Raw genomic sequence first — 14800 nt, 5'->3', positions numbered from 1 at the left:
TGCCTTTTTTCACTTCTCCACAACCGATTTGGACACTCCCATTTTCGTGATCCAAATTTGGGTGTCACTTTTGTGGGCAACAACACCCTGTCGCCTAGCAGTGATTGCTAGTGGAGGTGTTATACAAAATTATATTTATGATAAATTTACATACCTTTATCTTAATATATTTTTGAAATACATAAAATTTGGACCTTTCATTTTTAAATTGATTAGATCTTATGATTCTGATAAGATATAGAAGATCCAACTGTCAATATAATAACAATCATTTATAATATATAAGAGTATAATGAAAAATTACAAAAAAAAAAAAAATTAACGTCGTTAAGTCAAATATTCAGCAAGGGGAGAGTGTACAAAATTTTAAAAAACACAGGGGATTTTTTGAAATATCTTTAATACAAGGGTTTTTAGTTGAATTTTCGTAACACAAGGGGGTTTTATGCAATTTTTCCTTTTTGTTATTTGTGAAGCTTGTGCATGAATAAAAAAATATTTTAAATTATAATAATTTAATAATAAAAAATAGTGAAAATATTACTTCTTTCTTTTTTCGACATTTGAAAAATATTTGAGTTTTTATCATTAATTACTTAATTGAATACGTATTTCCAACTTCGACTTTATATAAATATAGACAAAAGAAAATGTCACAAATTAATTTTATTTTAAGCAATTGTATTTCAATAAGTAATTTAGTAGGATTTTTTTTATTTTTTTTTAAATCATTCACAAGCTACAATATAGAAATATAAATACCTTAAAAATATGTATTTCCAACTTCGACTTTATATAAATATAGACAAAAAAAATATATATCACAAATTAATTTTATTTTAAGCAATTATATTTCAGTAAGTAATTTAGTAGGGGTTCTTTTTCATTTTTTTTTTAATCATTCACAAGCTACAATATAGAAATATAAATACCTTAAAAATGGATACTCTTTGTAGTCGTTTTATTTAACCATGTGTTATAATTCTTTCAACCAAACATCATATTAAATTATCAAACGAAATATCCACATGCAATACCTCAATATCAAACGATGGATTAGCATATTCGAATTGCCCGCAATATCTAAAAATCAGCAGGAAGCAAAATGCCATACAAATGCTAACGTTTACAGCCAGCCGCTAGAAGGTATTTGCAAGGATTATTATTTGATTTCCAAACTATATTATAGTTTGCAACAATGTATAAACTAAGAGATGCTGCGGTTCTAACCTGTTAATCTTGGATAAGAAACAGCTGACTAATGTAACAAGAAGAACAGATTAAGGATGTATCGAACTCTGATTTTGAAGGGAAATGGGAAGATACAGCTCCTACCTAGTCATCATTAAAGTCATCGCCAGGAGTCCACCTATCATGTCGATGCAAATCTTTGTGATACCTATAAGCTCGTTCGTCTCTGTCGTGACTCCTTTCCCGCGATGATGACGGCTTCTTTTCGTGCCTGTAAGAATGTCTACCTTGTTTATGCTGCTTTTGATGACGGTCTTCGTTGTACGTAGACCTACCTCCACCATAAGAGCGATCTGGACTTGATGACTTCTCATGCCGATGAGAAGACACACCCCGTTTCTCTTGCTCATCAGAGTCTCCAGTTTCAGAACTACTTCTCTTCCTTCTTGGTGGGGATGGGATCTAATTCAAGTATTGAAGATGGTTTCTAATTTCGTTAGGCAAGAACAATAATAGATTCGAAGTGGATAAAAAAAGTGAACGTAAAAGTGAATGTATAAAAAAAATGTTGTGTCTGGTTGGGAAGAATAGTTAGAGGGGAAGTAAAACTGAATGTATATGAAAACCCTCCGGGGTCCAATTTTGTTTCCGACTAGAAGTATAAGACCAAAAGGATAAAAATGTACATATTTTATTTTTATTTACCCCATTATCCATATATATAATTTCCCTCCAATTCTTTTTTCTTTCTCATTGATAATACCAATACATAATTTTTTATAATATATGCACAATACTCATTTTAATGAATATTTGTAAAAAAAAAATATTTATGTTCTTGTTTAATAAGATTTGTAAACTTTTTATACAATAAAAAAATTATTATAGTATAATATTAACTTGTCTATTTTCTAATATAAAATAAAGAGAAAGGGTCGATCAATAAAATTACAAAATTTACTTTTTTCTTTTTAATCTATTTTTCTCATACCAAACATGTGGAAGTAGAGGCTCCTTCCAGTCATGCCAAACAATTTGAAGAAAAATTATTATTTTTTCCCTCCCCTTACCTTTTAACTTCCCCTCCCCCTTTCATTTCCCATTTCCTCTAACTTGAACTAAACAAACCCTTAGTTTTCAATTGACTCCTTAGTAGAAGAAGCCAATTTACACACAGCTACTCTAAGGGCAGCATGTCAGATCTTCAAGTGGCACTATGAGCTTTCCTTAATTATGCAACAAGCTTATTATTTGAAATATGCTTACCTGAAAGCGCGACATGTACCTTCCTTCAGGAGGAGCTGGTATTCCAAGCCTCTTTAAATCATCCAGTGGTATTTGCCTCCTGTTTTCTCAATAAAAAAGTATATAAGTCGAGAATACATATTCTACATCAGCTGCGAACTCCCAAATTAAATCTTCAATGTACGCAGTACGAAAGAGACTATGCAGAAGATATCTTCTCTAGAGAAACAGAATCTTAATCTCGAGGCCAGCTTTTAACAAGTTCATAAAAGAACAAACAAGAGTCTGTTTGTTCAACCCCCTTCCCACAACCCTTTCAGAAGGTAGTAGCTAATCCATTTTCCTGCAGAATCTCACATGAACTAACTGTTGCCCAACTGGCCAACAGATGAATAGCTAGCATTAATAGGTTTTAATATGTTTCGTGTTTTGTACCAAAGAAATTAGAATGTGAAATAGTAATGCAATGCATATGCAGAATCTATACTTCCAAACCCCCGGACATTGTGACGAACTGCTGCAATTGCTCTAAATTATTGATTAACTGAAAACAACCCCTCATTAGGAAATAAACAGATTACTAGAAATGGCACAAAACATTTATTGACTCTCTCTCTCTCTCTCTCTCTCTATATATATATATATATATATAACTTTTCACAATTTACTTAGTAATTATGGCTGAAAACAGCTTTGGCCTCTCCTTGTGTAGAAAGCCAATGATGTAATTTTACCTCAAACCTTGTATCTTCTGTTTCTTGAAAGCAATTTTGGTTAAATCATCTAGAAAATAATATTTGTAGACTTTTAGCCTGATTCAAGGTCTGCCAATAAATTATGAACTTGCTAATATTGGGGAACCATCTCTAAACATTTTCCTTGATCATTTTGATATCTATTTTGGCAGGGAAATCTGAATATTATGCTCCATGTCAGTAAGTAAATGTGTGCACCCCAGAATGTGGAGTCCAAATAACAAGGTTGGTTGCTGAATTCTCTCCTTTTTGTTCCATCCATCATTACGTGACAATATTTACTAAAATCTTTAATTCAAATTTTCCTTTCATCCTTTTCTATGCAAAGAAAACAGAAAAAGTCCATACTAGTAAGAAAATAAGAAATTTTAGTTGAAAAAACAAGAGTTCTTCAAACAGCAAAAGCCTTTCAACAGTGAAAGACATAACATTGAGGAGCAGTATGCAAGCCCCAAATTCATCACTGCTAATGAGGCCATCAACCTATAGGATCCAATAAACTAAATAACGTGAAGGTTGGATATATTTCCTGCAAACCATAAATCATTCTGCGTGCAAGTTTTATGGTCTCAAGTTTCTCAATCAGTATTTCATCTCTGCTTTTCAATTCCAATGTCAATCTCAAAAGACTTAATCGAATTTCAATCACTTCAAAGCAATTTCTCTACTTTACTCAAATAATGCAATAGTTTCGCTTCTATCAACCCCTCATATCAATTATATCCTTTTCATATAATAATAAATTACAAAATCAAGTAATTTTGTGATTAGTTTTTATGATAATAGTTGTTAATTATTTATATAATTTAATTGAAATAGAATTCTAATAAAAATAAATTAAATAAAAAGTTACATTCATAATAAGGAGTTTTATTCATAATAAATAACTAAGTAAATAAAATTAAAAATCTTAATATACTAATCAGTATATTATAAAATGAGAATGACTCGCTATATTCTATATTTCTTCATTTTTTTTGTGATGTCAATTTTATCATTTTTATATAATAATAGATTATAAATTTAAGTAATTTTACAATTAGTTTTTATAACAATTATTAATTATTTACATAGTTTAATTGAGATAGAATTCTAATAAAAAGAATTACAATAAAAAGTTCTATTCATAATAAATAACTAATTAAATAAAATTAAAAATCTTAATATACGAATCTATGTCTCTGTCTATGTATACTATAAAAGTGTGAATGATTCGTCATGTTTTATGTTTTTTCCCTTTTTTTTTTTTTGTGATACCAATTATATCATTTTCATATAGATTATAAATTTAAGTAATTTTGTAACTAATTATATAATAATAGTTGTTAATTTTATATAGTTTAATTGAAATAGAATTCTAATAAAAAATAAATTATAATAAAGAGTTCTATTCGTAATAAGGAGCTTTATTCGTAGTATATAACTAATTACATAAAATTAAAAATCTTAATATGCTAACTAGGAAAAATATATAGGCTTATATAATTCGGAGAAGATACAACTTAGAAACTTGAACAATCATCTCATCAAAAGAAAGGGAAGCAATCTGTGGGATAATTTCCCTTTGACTATAAATAAACAAACTTATGTTAGGAAAAACGAACTTAAATCAATTATTCATAAGTGATTTTATTAATTATTTTTATAATATAATTACAAAATTACAATAATGTTCTTCAAAATTTATATGAATTAAACAAGTCTATATTTATGGAATGTTTAACATACTGGCTACTTGGTCTCTGACTTAAGAAAATTAAGTGATAGTCCGTACAAGAGTAAAAGATAAAAAGAAAATCAAAAACTAGTTATTTATTTCTTTTTTTTCCTGATTGCACACCGAGGAAAAAAAGAAAATCTCATTTCATACGTGAAGCAAATTTAAAATTTAAATAATAATTTTATTATAAATATAGGGATGTAAAAGATAAAGTAAACTAATGTTGGTTGTATATATTTATATAAGTAATTTAAACCAATGTTGGTTGTATATATTATATATAAGTAATTTAAACCAATGTTGGTTGTGTATATATTATATAAGTAATTTAAACCTACCATTTAATTAGATGTTATAATCATGTATAATATTAAATGAAACTAGGATTCTAACAAAATCGTTTATATGAATATTATACTATATAACTATATTTGTTATAATTATTTATGAATTATTATATATATTATAAATCATATTTTCATATTAGTGGTATATGTATAATATAAAAGTACGAGTAATTTTTTGATGTTTTTAGTTTCTTAACTTTTTGGTAAAATACATCGACACTCCTGAGGTTAGATCTAGTTACACAAACGTACCTATCTTTTATAAAATTAAAAGTGCAACCCTCAAGGGAGTGTTAGTGCAATGTATCCAAGGAATTTGTATGTAAAGTTTTTCCATTAAATAGGAGGTATACTTGTAATTACAACTACAACCTGGAGGGATGTATTTGTAATTTTGCAAAAAATAGAAGTCATTTGTGTAATTACGCTAACTTTTTATAATGACTAAAATAATCTCATTCTGCATAATAAAATTAATGCATAATTAATGGAGCAAGACCGTTAATTTGGCTACTGCATATATAGCATTGAAGTATTTGGTCTATATATTTAAATTCTACTAAATAAATTTTCTAGCGACGCATAATTTAATTTCAATATCATTAAATTCTTAATTGATCTCTAAAATTAAATTAAATTAGTTAAAATTAATTTATAACACTAGAAAAGCACCAAGTAAAAAATAAAATAAAACCAATACATTTATTCTACATTGTAAAGTATATGATGCATATACTTTTAAATTTTGTATGCATTACTTCTCTCTCTCTATATATATAAGAAATCAATTACTATATATTTTTTATTTATCAGTATTAGTCATTATATATCCTACACATATACATATATGCGTGTGTGTGTGTGTCTTTTTCCAATATTTGTTGCGTTTGCATATATTGCATATAAAAGAAATATATTTTTATAATATAAAAAAATAAATAAAGTGGAGAAAAAAAAATTTTATTTTTAAATGTATGTTTTTGCTTTGTAAAAATAATACTTTTTTGTAAAATTAATATTTTGTATTTATAAAGTATAGATTAAATTTTAGTTAATATATATTCACTTATAAATTTATTATTATATTATAACAATTTTATTGAGATAATATGAATCACGTGCAACTAGGAGTGCAAACGAGCCAAACTCGGCCAAGAATATGAGCTCGAGCTCCCTTACTCTCGAGCTCAAGCACATTGTTTGGTGCTCAAGCACTATGAAATTATAATAATTTATTCACAAAAAATTTATCAAAATGTACTAAAATGTTGATTAAGCTTCGTCCTTAGATAATATAAACTAAAATACCATATTTTAATATCATCTAAAACTAAAATATGAATATGGACTAATAATTCTAATTTATGGTGAATTTTTAAAAGATAAGCTCGCGAGCCGGCTTGCAAGCTCAATATAAAGTATATAGCTCAAGCTAGAATGTGTGCTGGCTTGGCTCATATATAAAAATGTATGAGTAACTTGTCTGCAATTAAGTCAAATAAAGAGGAAGGTCATCGTGTTATCAAATCAATATGGTATTTGATCCCTAGATTTTAAATATCCTAGTTCTGAGGAATCACTTCTCTTCCCAAAATTAGGTTAAAAACAATTTAAAACAGAGATATACAAGCAATCAGATTCCTGATCTGGATGGCATATAATGCCAAGAAATGGGGCTTATTGGGAGCTTGGACGTAAGCAATCTGTTACATCCTGCTCATTAAGAATCAAGAAGTAGACATGCAGAACAGTATATAAATACTATGAAAATAAAAGATAAAAAGAAGTAGATACGTAGAAAGTGCCATGGACCCTTCATGGATAACTTTATTTTCCTAGCCAGCCTGTCTTTCCGCTGCCTAAGAATTCCTAATGGAGATTTGGAAAAGAAGTGCAAACACTTCTTTTGAGATCTGATCCCTCAGAAATTTTCCCCCTCCCATGACTTCTCCAGAAAAAAATTGGCAACAATTCATGTGTCATTGAGTACAATTACTTTCCAAACTATTCATCTTAACCCATTCTTGACAAATAACCATGTGTAGTGTTCTAAAACATCAGAGTTCAACAAATAGCACATTAAAGCATATATATCAAACAAAGAAAAGGTGACATACAGTGGAGCTCGAAATGGTCTTTCTCTTCCTCCAAATCGAAGTTGTCCTGATTCTTTCTTGCCACCAAGACCACCTCCTGTGAAACATAATAATGTTGAGCTCTGTGGAGTAACAAAACATCATCAAACAAAGAGTTTAGGCTACCTAGTCTTCTTGGAATCCAACCAGGCATCAAATGCTGTCTGTTGTAATCGACTATGATCTCAGAATCATCAATAAAAGTATGGTGAGCGTCCTATAAATAAGCATAATACAATAAGCATCAATAAAGTATCAAAGGCGGATTGACAGATAACAGATTATAGTGACCTTAATTGCATGAGAATTAAGAATCCACATTGCACATAATTACTTCAAGTAAAAGAGGCATACTGAAACCTAGATCAGTCATAGAATTGCTCATCTTAAATGCTAGATGTCTCAGTTATTTTGGGGTAACAGTAAGCACATGTTGGAAATTGGAACAGAGAATAGAATTAGAGAAGGGCTACTTGGCCAATATCGCCTGTCCTAATGGAATGGTCCTATTTACTTATTGGGATGTCTACAAATAATTTCACCTCTTCAGAAAAGTACTGTCTCTTAAGATGATGTGACTACACCAATTCCCCACTCACTACTAATCTTGAGCCTAAAGCGCAGAGATGCCAACGCTTTGTTTGGATCCAATTCTGGGTTATCCCCGTGACAGCCTATAACACTTCCAACGTTTGCGTATGTCTCCCAAAGACAGTTCCAGGCCCTTTTTTACTGTTCATTTTTGTCTTAAATCACTGTTCAATTTTATTTGGCTGATCTTTGGAGTTGTGTCAATAGGTTTTGGACATTCTTCCTACCCGACACACCAGCGCTGTCAGCTTTCATGAGGGTATTTTCTACTTCTTCCCCGTATACTTCCTCGCCATGGCTTCACCTCTGGTTAAATCACCCTCAACCCCCATTTTCTCCCAAATAGATTACTATTGGTGGCATATTGTCCCATGACCAGGAATGTATTCCAGGTTATCTCAAACTTCTTGAACAATATTTCTATATGGGGTTTGTTTCTACCTTTTCAAAATCCCTTCCAATTGTATATAAAGAGAAGCAGTAGTGTGTATTTTTTTTGTTTAATTTCGACCCTTTCGACTTTAAATGATTGCAGAACAAGCTAGAGAGCAGTAAATCAATTTTCAGAAGATTGTATGCTGAGAAAATGCAGTTCCTGAAGAAACTTTTGAGATTTCTCACTTATATGTTAATTCAATGCTCAATCTAGTTTGTCATAACTGCATCCAACAATATATAATATACATCTCCAAGCCTTCGAAGTGGACATGACCACTTGACAACCTCAGCAAGTCATGATGATGAAACTACACTATATTTTACGAATCAAGCATTTAAAGGTGTGACTCTTTCATATTGTTCTGTTATTTTATTCTTTGTTCGGATGAATTTCCCTAACTGTTATCTGATAACCAGTTATGCCTAACATATTTGAGCATCCTAATATCATATCACTACGTTTGTGAAAGATTAAAAGTTACAAAGTTAAAGACAAATTATCAAATTGCAAAGTTTTTCAACTGGCATATTGAATGGTTAGCTCCATATCTGTACACTAAACCCATATGGACGCCTGAGCAATGTGGTTTTTCTCATTCTTCAGATAAATCCTGGTTTAATAGGAAATTCCCATATAGAAGAGTTTGTAATCTTACCATCCAATTAATCCACAAACCAAACCAAGAACCTGTGCATAAGGTGGATTTTTCACTTTGACAATACCCAAAGGACAATAGTGGATTCCAGTCCCCATACAGGATTTTCAGGTTTGAAAGATCTATAACTTATTTTCTCCACCCAGGCTATCTGAGATAGCATAATGCAAGACCTAAGACTATATTCCCCCCCATCAGAAACTCAACCAAAATAAAAAAGGTGAGACTCTAAAATGTACCACGGACCACCATATAGTTTAGAATGATTAGCATATTCCCCTTGCCATTGCAATTGAACACCAATCCAAAAATATGACAAAGCCAGGATAGGCCATATTGAATTCCTGCAGAGAAAAGCAACTATTTTCGCACCTTGATTCCATGCAACCTTCCAGCGATGCGTGCTTTCCTTGCTCTGATGGTTGATCCCAGATTGATTTAACAAAAACAGCACTTTGGAATTGCCACCTCTCTAACTAATCCTTGATTTTTTAACCATCATTCCTTATAGTCTTACAGAAAGTTCCCAGCCTCTGTTTGAATCAATTATGCTAAAATTTTCTTTAAGTGACCGTCATCTTATAGCCAAAAGAAATGCTGCCTCAGATGATACATTGAATTCCAATTCCTACATTCTGCACTCCTGTTCCTAGAAATGGTTTTCTCGTTACTAGATTTTCCCAATCTGCTTCAATTACTTCCTATTCAGAGTTGGAACAGCAGAATTATTAACTTTTTAGCTATCCCATATCATTTCGCATTAATGTATAAATATTTCTGGTCCAATAAACTTTCTGTCAAGACATGTTTAAGAGAATCAACACACTGCGAACTTGAGTTCACACTTTCAGACTCAAGATGGAACAATGTCGAAGATATTTTAATTGCAAAGAAATTTCAAACACTATTCTATGTTGTACTGGAGTCATAATATATAACAATAGTTGTTAATTTTATAGTTTTATCACATCCTTGGTAATTCCTACATACTCACATTAAGTACAAGAAGATGATATTAGGCATACCCATCATGTTGAACTTATTCAATTACATGTAAAATTTCTACATTTTATATATAATGTAAATCATATTAATTGTGTTATGTTTTTATGTTTGGTCAATCTACTTTGAAGAACCCCAAGCAAAACCAAAAAAGTATATTAATAAATAGCGGGCCCTGAACAATTTCATTATCTTCCTCTCTCCAGCAATGTTTGCTTAAACGTGAGGTTTTCTAAAGTTCAGGGTCCTCATTTCTTTTTCTGATAGGACATATTATACCAGAAAGTGATATATATCTTGCATTCTTCATCCGGTACATTATTTTCTATTTTTTATGAAGATTGTGATAACTCGTAGAGTGTTGTTAGAGATATTAAACATTATATAATTTTCTTCACAAATTTAAACTTTTAGATGAGGTGATTATTTCAAACTAACATACAACATAAGAGCATGAGTAATGCACAATATCAGTGTGAAAATACAACATAAAAGCACGAGTAATTCACAATTTTTGGTGTCAAAATACAACATAAGAGAATGAGTAATGCACAATATCGGTGTTTCTCCATACCATGCAGGGAACACTAGTTAACTCTGAGTAACACTCGGTATATAGTTTTCTTCTTCAGTATATAATGCATCGCTTTCAAATCCCAAATCCATCGCAGATGTGCTAAACATTGCATCACATTCAAAACTAGGAAATTGTATATTCTTTTGCAACAACAAAACAAAGCTTCACTTCCTATTTGTTCATTGAAGTATTTTGAAGCAGTAAGCCTTCTTTTACACATACATCTTATTTGAATACAATATATATATATATACATATATCCTTACGGAAACATCATCAGAGCAATAACCATTATATTTCTTTTACTCGTTCATTTGCTTTAACAGAATCTAATAGATTCTCCCTAACCTGACTTCTTTTCTCTGGGCTAGTGTAAGATTAAAGGACTACTGAAACTATGACAAATAAATAAATAAGAAAGATGAGCGTCGGTCGGCAGGAAAACCTTCTACGATACTAGTTCACGATTGGAGATCTATGCCTCTAGAATCTTGTCACAATCACAAAACAATTATTGAAAAGAACCCTATCTTATTAGGATTTTTATTTCAATCACAGGGAGGGACAATTTCTTGGAAACAGAAAATAAATACCAAAAAGTAGCACAGCAACAAAAGGAACAAAACAAATAATACAAAGAAAATGCAGATAAATGTCGAAGGTCAAGCTAATAATCTTTGCCACGTATCACCTTGTAGGCTCGGCGCATCTCTTTCTCTGTTTCAAACTCCACAAAGCCATAACCACGTGAGGCACCTGTAACTGCACAAAAATAATTCTAATTTGGAATTGTTTCAAGCAGGGAAAAGGAAGACCAATGTACCAACTCCTTGACTTAGAACAAGTCTCAAGACAAAAGCAAGATCTTGATATCCTTATGCTTTCCTTGTGAGTTATGCCCATACAATCTTGTAGCTCAAAAGTAAAGTAGGGTCTTATAGGATTCGGAACCCTAGAAATGAGCCAACAAACAATTAGCCTTGAGTAGCCCAATTCCAATATCAGAAATCATTTCTATAAAGTTTGGGGGAGGTGGGGCAAAAAAGATATTACCTAAGATATTTGATGAAGGGTAACAAAATTTAATTATTGATATTTTACAGAGAAGTCCATCAAACTACAGAAGCATTGCACACATCCTTCCCAAATATATAAACATAACAAAATACCTAGGAGCAAAATGATCATTTGATAAGCAGATAACTTAATCATTTTATCTAAAAGTCTATTTATGACTTCCGTCTAGATTTTCAGCAGATTTTTCAGTAGAGAAAACATAGATGGAGGGGTTTGTATTTGTGGGAAAGGGAAGGAAGAGTTGGTAAATTATTAAGTTGATTATTTTAGAGAGGGTTAAGTATAATTAAAATCCAAATTATAAATCATATAAGTCTGTGAACAATCAAAAGCATAAACCACTAAAGGCGATAAGCCAAATATGTGTTTAATGTTCTGATATGATTTCCCAGACTTATCGATTAAGGACAGAAAGGTTGTTATCAGTAAGGATTCGCTTCTTCTCCCTTTCTTTTAGAAACGATGAATCAATGTTGGCACAGAATGTAAAATGATGGCAAAAATTCCTTAATGAACCACTTAGTCAATATTATAGAGATTAATATTATTGCAATGCAATTGTTTTTATGTTTAATTGGAATATTCAAGGTGAATCTGATCAATGCCATAGTCATACTGTAGGATGAGAGGTTTCCCATATGTAGGACTTACCGCGGAAAAAGTTACATTGTTGCATAGTGTTATCATACCTGTCTAATTCAATGTTTTTCTCTCATTCATTGGGATAGGGCACAAATAAAACCTAGATCTCCCTTTTGCGCTCTATGCTCTAGCCTCAACACTGAGCACATTAGGGATCCTCCACATCACATTAATTTTTCTTCGCTAATTTTCATCTATATTTGTTTTTTGCTCCTATTATCTCCTGGAGTTATATAAATGGGACATGTAAGCAGCCATGGAAGTAGGATCTGTACAAAGTGTTTGGACAAGAAACTGGCAATTCAACTGGGAAATTGTCGGTTGGAATAGCTTTGTGGAAATCCTTTGACAATATTCTGTCAGTTATCATTAAAACTTATATCATTTACAATGGCAATAGATGATCAGAGTCCCCACTAGATCACCAGTTTGCCATGTTACCTGCTTTTCTTAATAGTTTTAACATGAAGTGACTAAGTTTTTGCTAGATATTGTTCGTACACATATTCTGTTTGTTTCCAGGCCTCTATTGAGTTGCCAACAGAGTTCAAAAAGGTCAAATCTTTGATGATTTCATCATCTTTACTTGTGTAGCGAAAACTTTTCGATAGGTATCCTACTTGACTGGCGATAATTATGGAATTTCAAGCAGATTGCAGAATGCTACAGTTCATGTTCAAACATGAACGACCCACGGTCCAATTGAAATCTCACATTGCTAGTAGAAGGGGCTAGTGAACCAATCATAGTGAAGGGGATAAATTTCCTGCTTCCTCCTCTATCAATAGGAGTGGGACTTATAAAATTTTACAGGACTGCACCTCCATTGGCCCCTGATGCAAAATTGCCATAAAGAAAAGAGCCTTTGAGTATGCTTTTTATGAAGACTAATGTACATTTTAGTAGGTTGGAGTTTAAATTCACACACTGAAATTAACATATGCAGCACCATTTTATAAATTCACACTAATGACAATGTAATATGCCAAAGGACAAACAATTTTGGCCAACTGCAAGCAATCCCAACATGATTTGAACCTTCACTCAGTGATTTGCTTGCTCTTTCCAAGTAAAAAAATCAACGAAAAATAATACCCTTGCTGAAGAGAGTAAGTTACCTATGTGTCTGACCAACCGCAAGTTCTTAACCCTCCCATATTCGCTCATAGCCTGAGAAAAGATTAAAAAAATAAAAAAACAGGCAGATTGCAGAATCTCAATAACATAACATTCCATTTCATTTCTAGCCCCAAAGCAACAGATACGCATACAGCTAAAAACAAACAAACAACATATCATATGTGAATACCTTACGGAGAGTGTCTTCGGTGGTGAGATGAGAGAGGCGACCGACAAAGAGAGTACAATAAGGGTCGCCAATAACTTTCGGGTCGCCAAAGGGATCATCTGCAAAATCGAGCAACAAATTTTCAATTCCACGCTACACCCGTAATCATCATTGAGCCATAAACAGCAACCGTAGCAGCAAAGTAGGAGTAGTTACAGAGGGAAGCATTGGAACAAAGAAGAGCTCTATAGACGGCGTTGTCATGGGGGAGAATATCGGTTCCGTCGATGCTTCCCGCTTGGATCGGATGGTAAGTCTCGGCATAGAACACTGAATTTATACTGTTGCTGCTGCTACCGCCACGGCTCATTTTCTCAAACCCTGGAGCTCACATTCTACCGCCAAATGCTCAACTGGATGCGAGTGTCGGAGAGTTTCAAATCTGGATTCATTTTTGGAATGTTTATTTTAGTTTTGTTTGGGGATACACGCACAAAAACGTTGATAAATAAGTATATTTGAGTTTGTTTGATTTATTTCTCAAGATAATTTAAAATAATATAAAATAGATGTTGTATGTTTAATTTTATTTTTATAAGATAAAAATTTACTTTATGTTGTTATTTTTTTATATGTATTTATATTTTTGTTTATATATTATTTTGTTTGTAGGTAGGTTGAATTGTATATATATTATTATAATTATATAGTCTAAGAAAATATTTGTAGATTTTTTCTTATTTTTTATATAGTACTTATATATTATAATTTTATGTACATTGTTGTGACACATTATGCCAAATTGTGGGATGAATGTGTATAAGGTGTAAGAGGAACGGTTCTGTCTCGTCTTCAATTATGGAGAAGATCTTCAAAGAACTATGCAGATATCACCATGGTTGTTTGATTAAAAATTTGTTACTGTTGCAAAGAGTGGGTCAAGAGGAGGACCCAACAGGGCTGAGTTTGGATTGGTGTCCCTTTTTTCATGGGTCTCCATGATCTTTGGAACGGACAGAGAGTGTTGAAGACTATTCGATATGTGGGTAAGAGTTTGGGTTCCTAGTGGGATATGATGCTATTGAGGGTGATGTCTCCTAGTTTGGCATTGGTCCTAGCAAGATGGGAAATTAGGT

At 31.8% G+C, this 14800-nt stretch overlaps 1 protein-coding gene across 1 annotated transcript; it reads right to left on the bottom strand.

The window, feature by feature from the left end:
- Positions 1-1082: 1082 nt before the first annotated feature.
- LOC105172343 (RNA-binding (RRM/RBD/RNP motifs) family protein) lies at positions 1083-14158 on the bottom strand. Its single transcript, XM_011093726.3, has 8 exons — positions 13881-14158; positions 13686-13783; positions 13495-13546; positions 11349-11419; positions 7520-7610; positions 7376-7451; positions 2458-2536; positions 1083-1653 (listed from the first exon to the last, which is right to left on the bottom strand). The coding sequence occupies exons 1-8, from the start codon at positions 14032-14034 to the stop codon at positions 1336-1338; spliced, it is 939 nt and encodes a 312-aa protein (XP_011092028.1). The 5' UTR covers positions 14035-14158; the 3' UTR covers positions 1083-1335.
- Between the last annotated feature and the right edge of the window lie 642 nt (positions 14159-14800).

The sequence above is a fragment of the Sesamum indicum genome, linkage group LG10 (assembly GCF_026168435.1).
Source record: "Sesamum indicum cultivar Baizhima isolate 11 linkage group LG10, ASM2616843v1, whole genome shotgun sequence".
NCBI lineage: Eukaryota > Viridiplantae > Streptophyta > Magnoliopsida > Lamiales > Pedaliaceae > Sesamum > Sesamum indicum.
This window is presented reverse-complemented; position numbering and strand designations above follow the sequence as displayed.

What these genes read in the sequence shown, in the direction of transcription:
- LOC105172343 (XM_011093726.3), bottom strand. Translation starts at nt 14,034, where the DNA reads ATGAGCCGTGGCGGTAGCAGCAGCAACAGTATAAATTCAGTGTTCTAT. An exon ending in TTGGATTCCAAGAAGACTAG is followed by an intron (nt 7,452 to 7,519) that starts GTAGCCTAAACT and finishes TATGTTTCACAG; the next exon opens with GAGGTGGTCTTGGTGGCAAG. An exon ending in AGACCATTTCGAGCTCCACT is followed by an intron (nt 2,537 to 7,375) that starts GTATGTCACCTT and finishes TTGAGAAAACAG; the next exon opens with GAGGCAAATACCACTGGATG.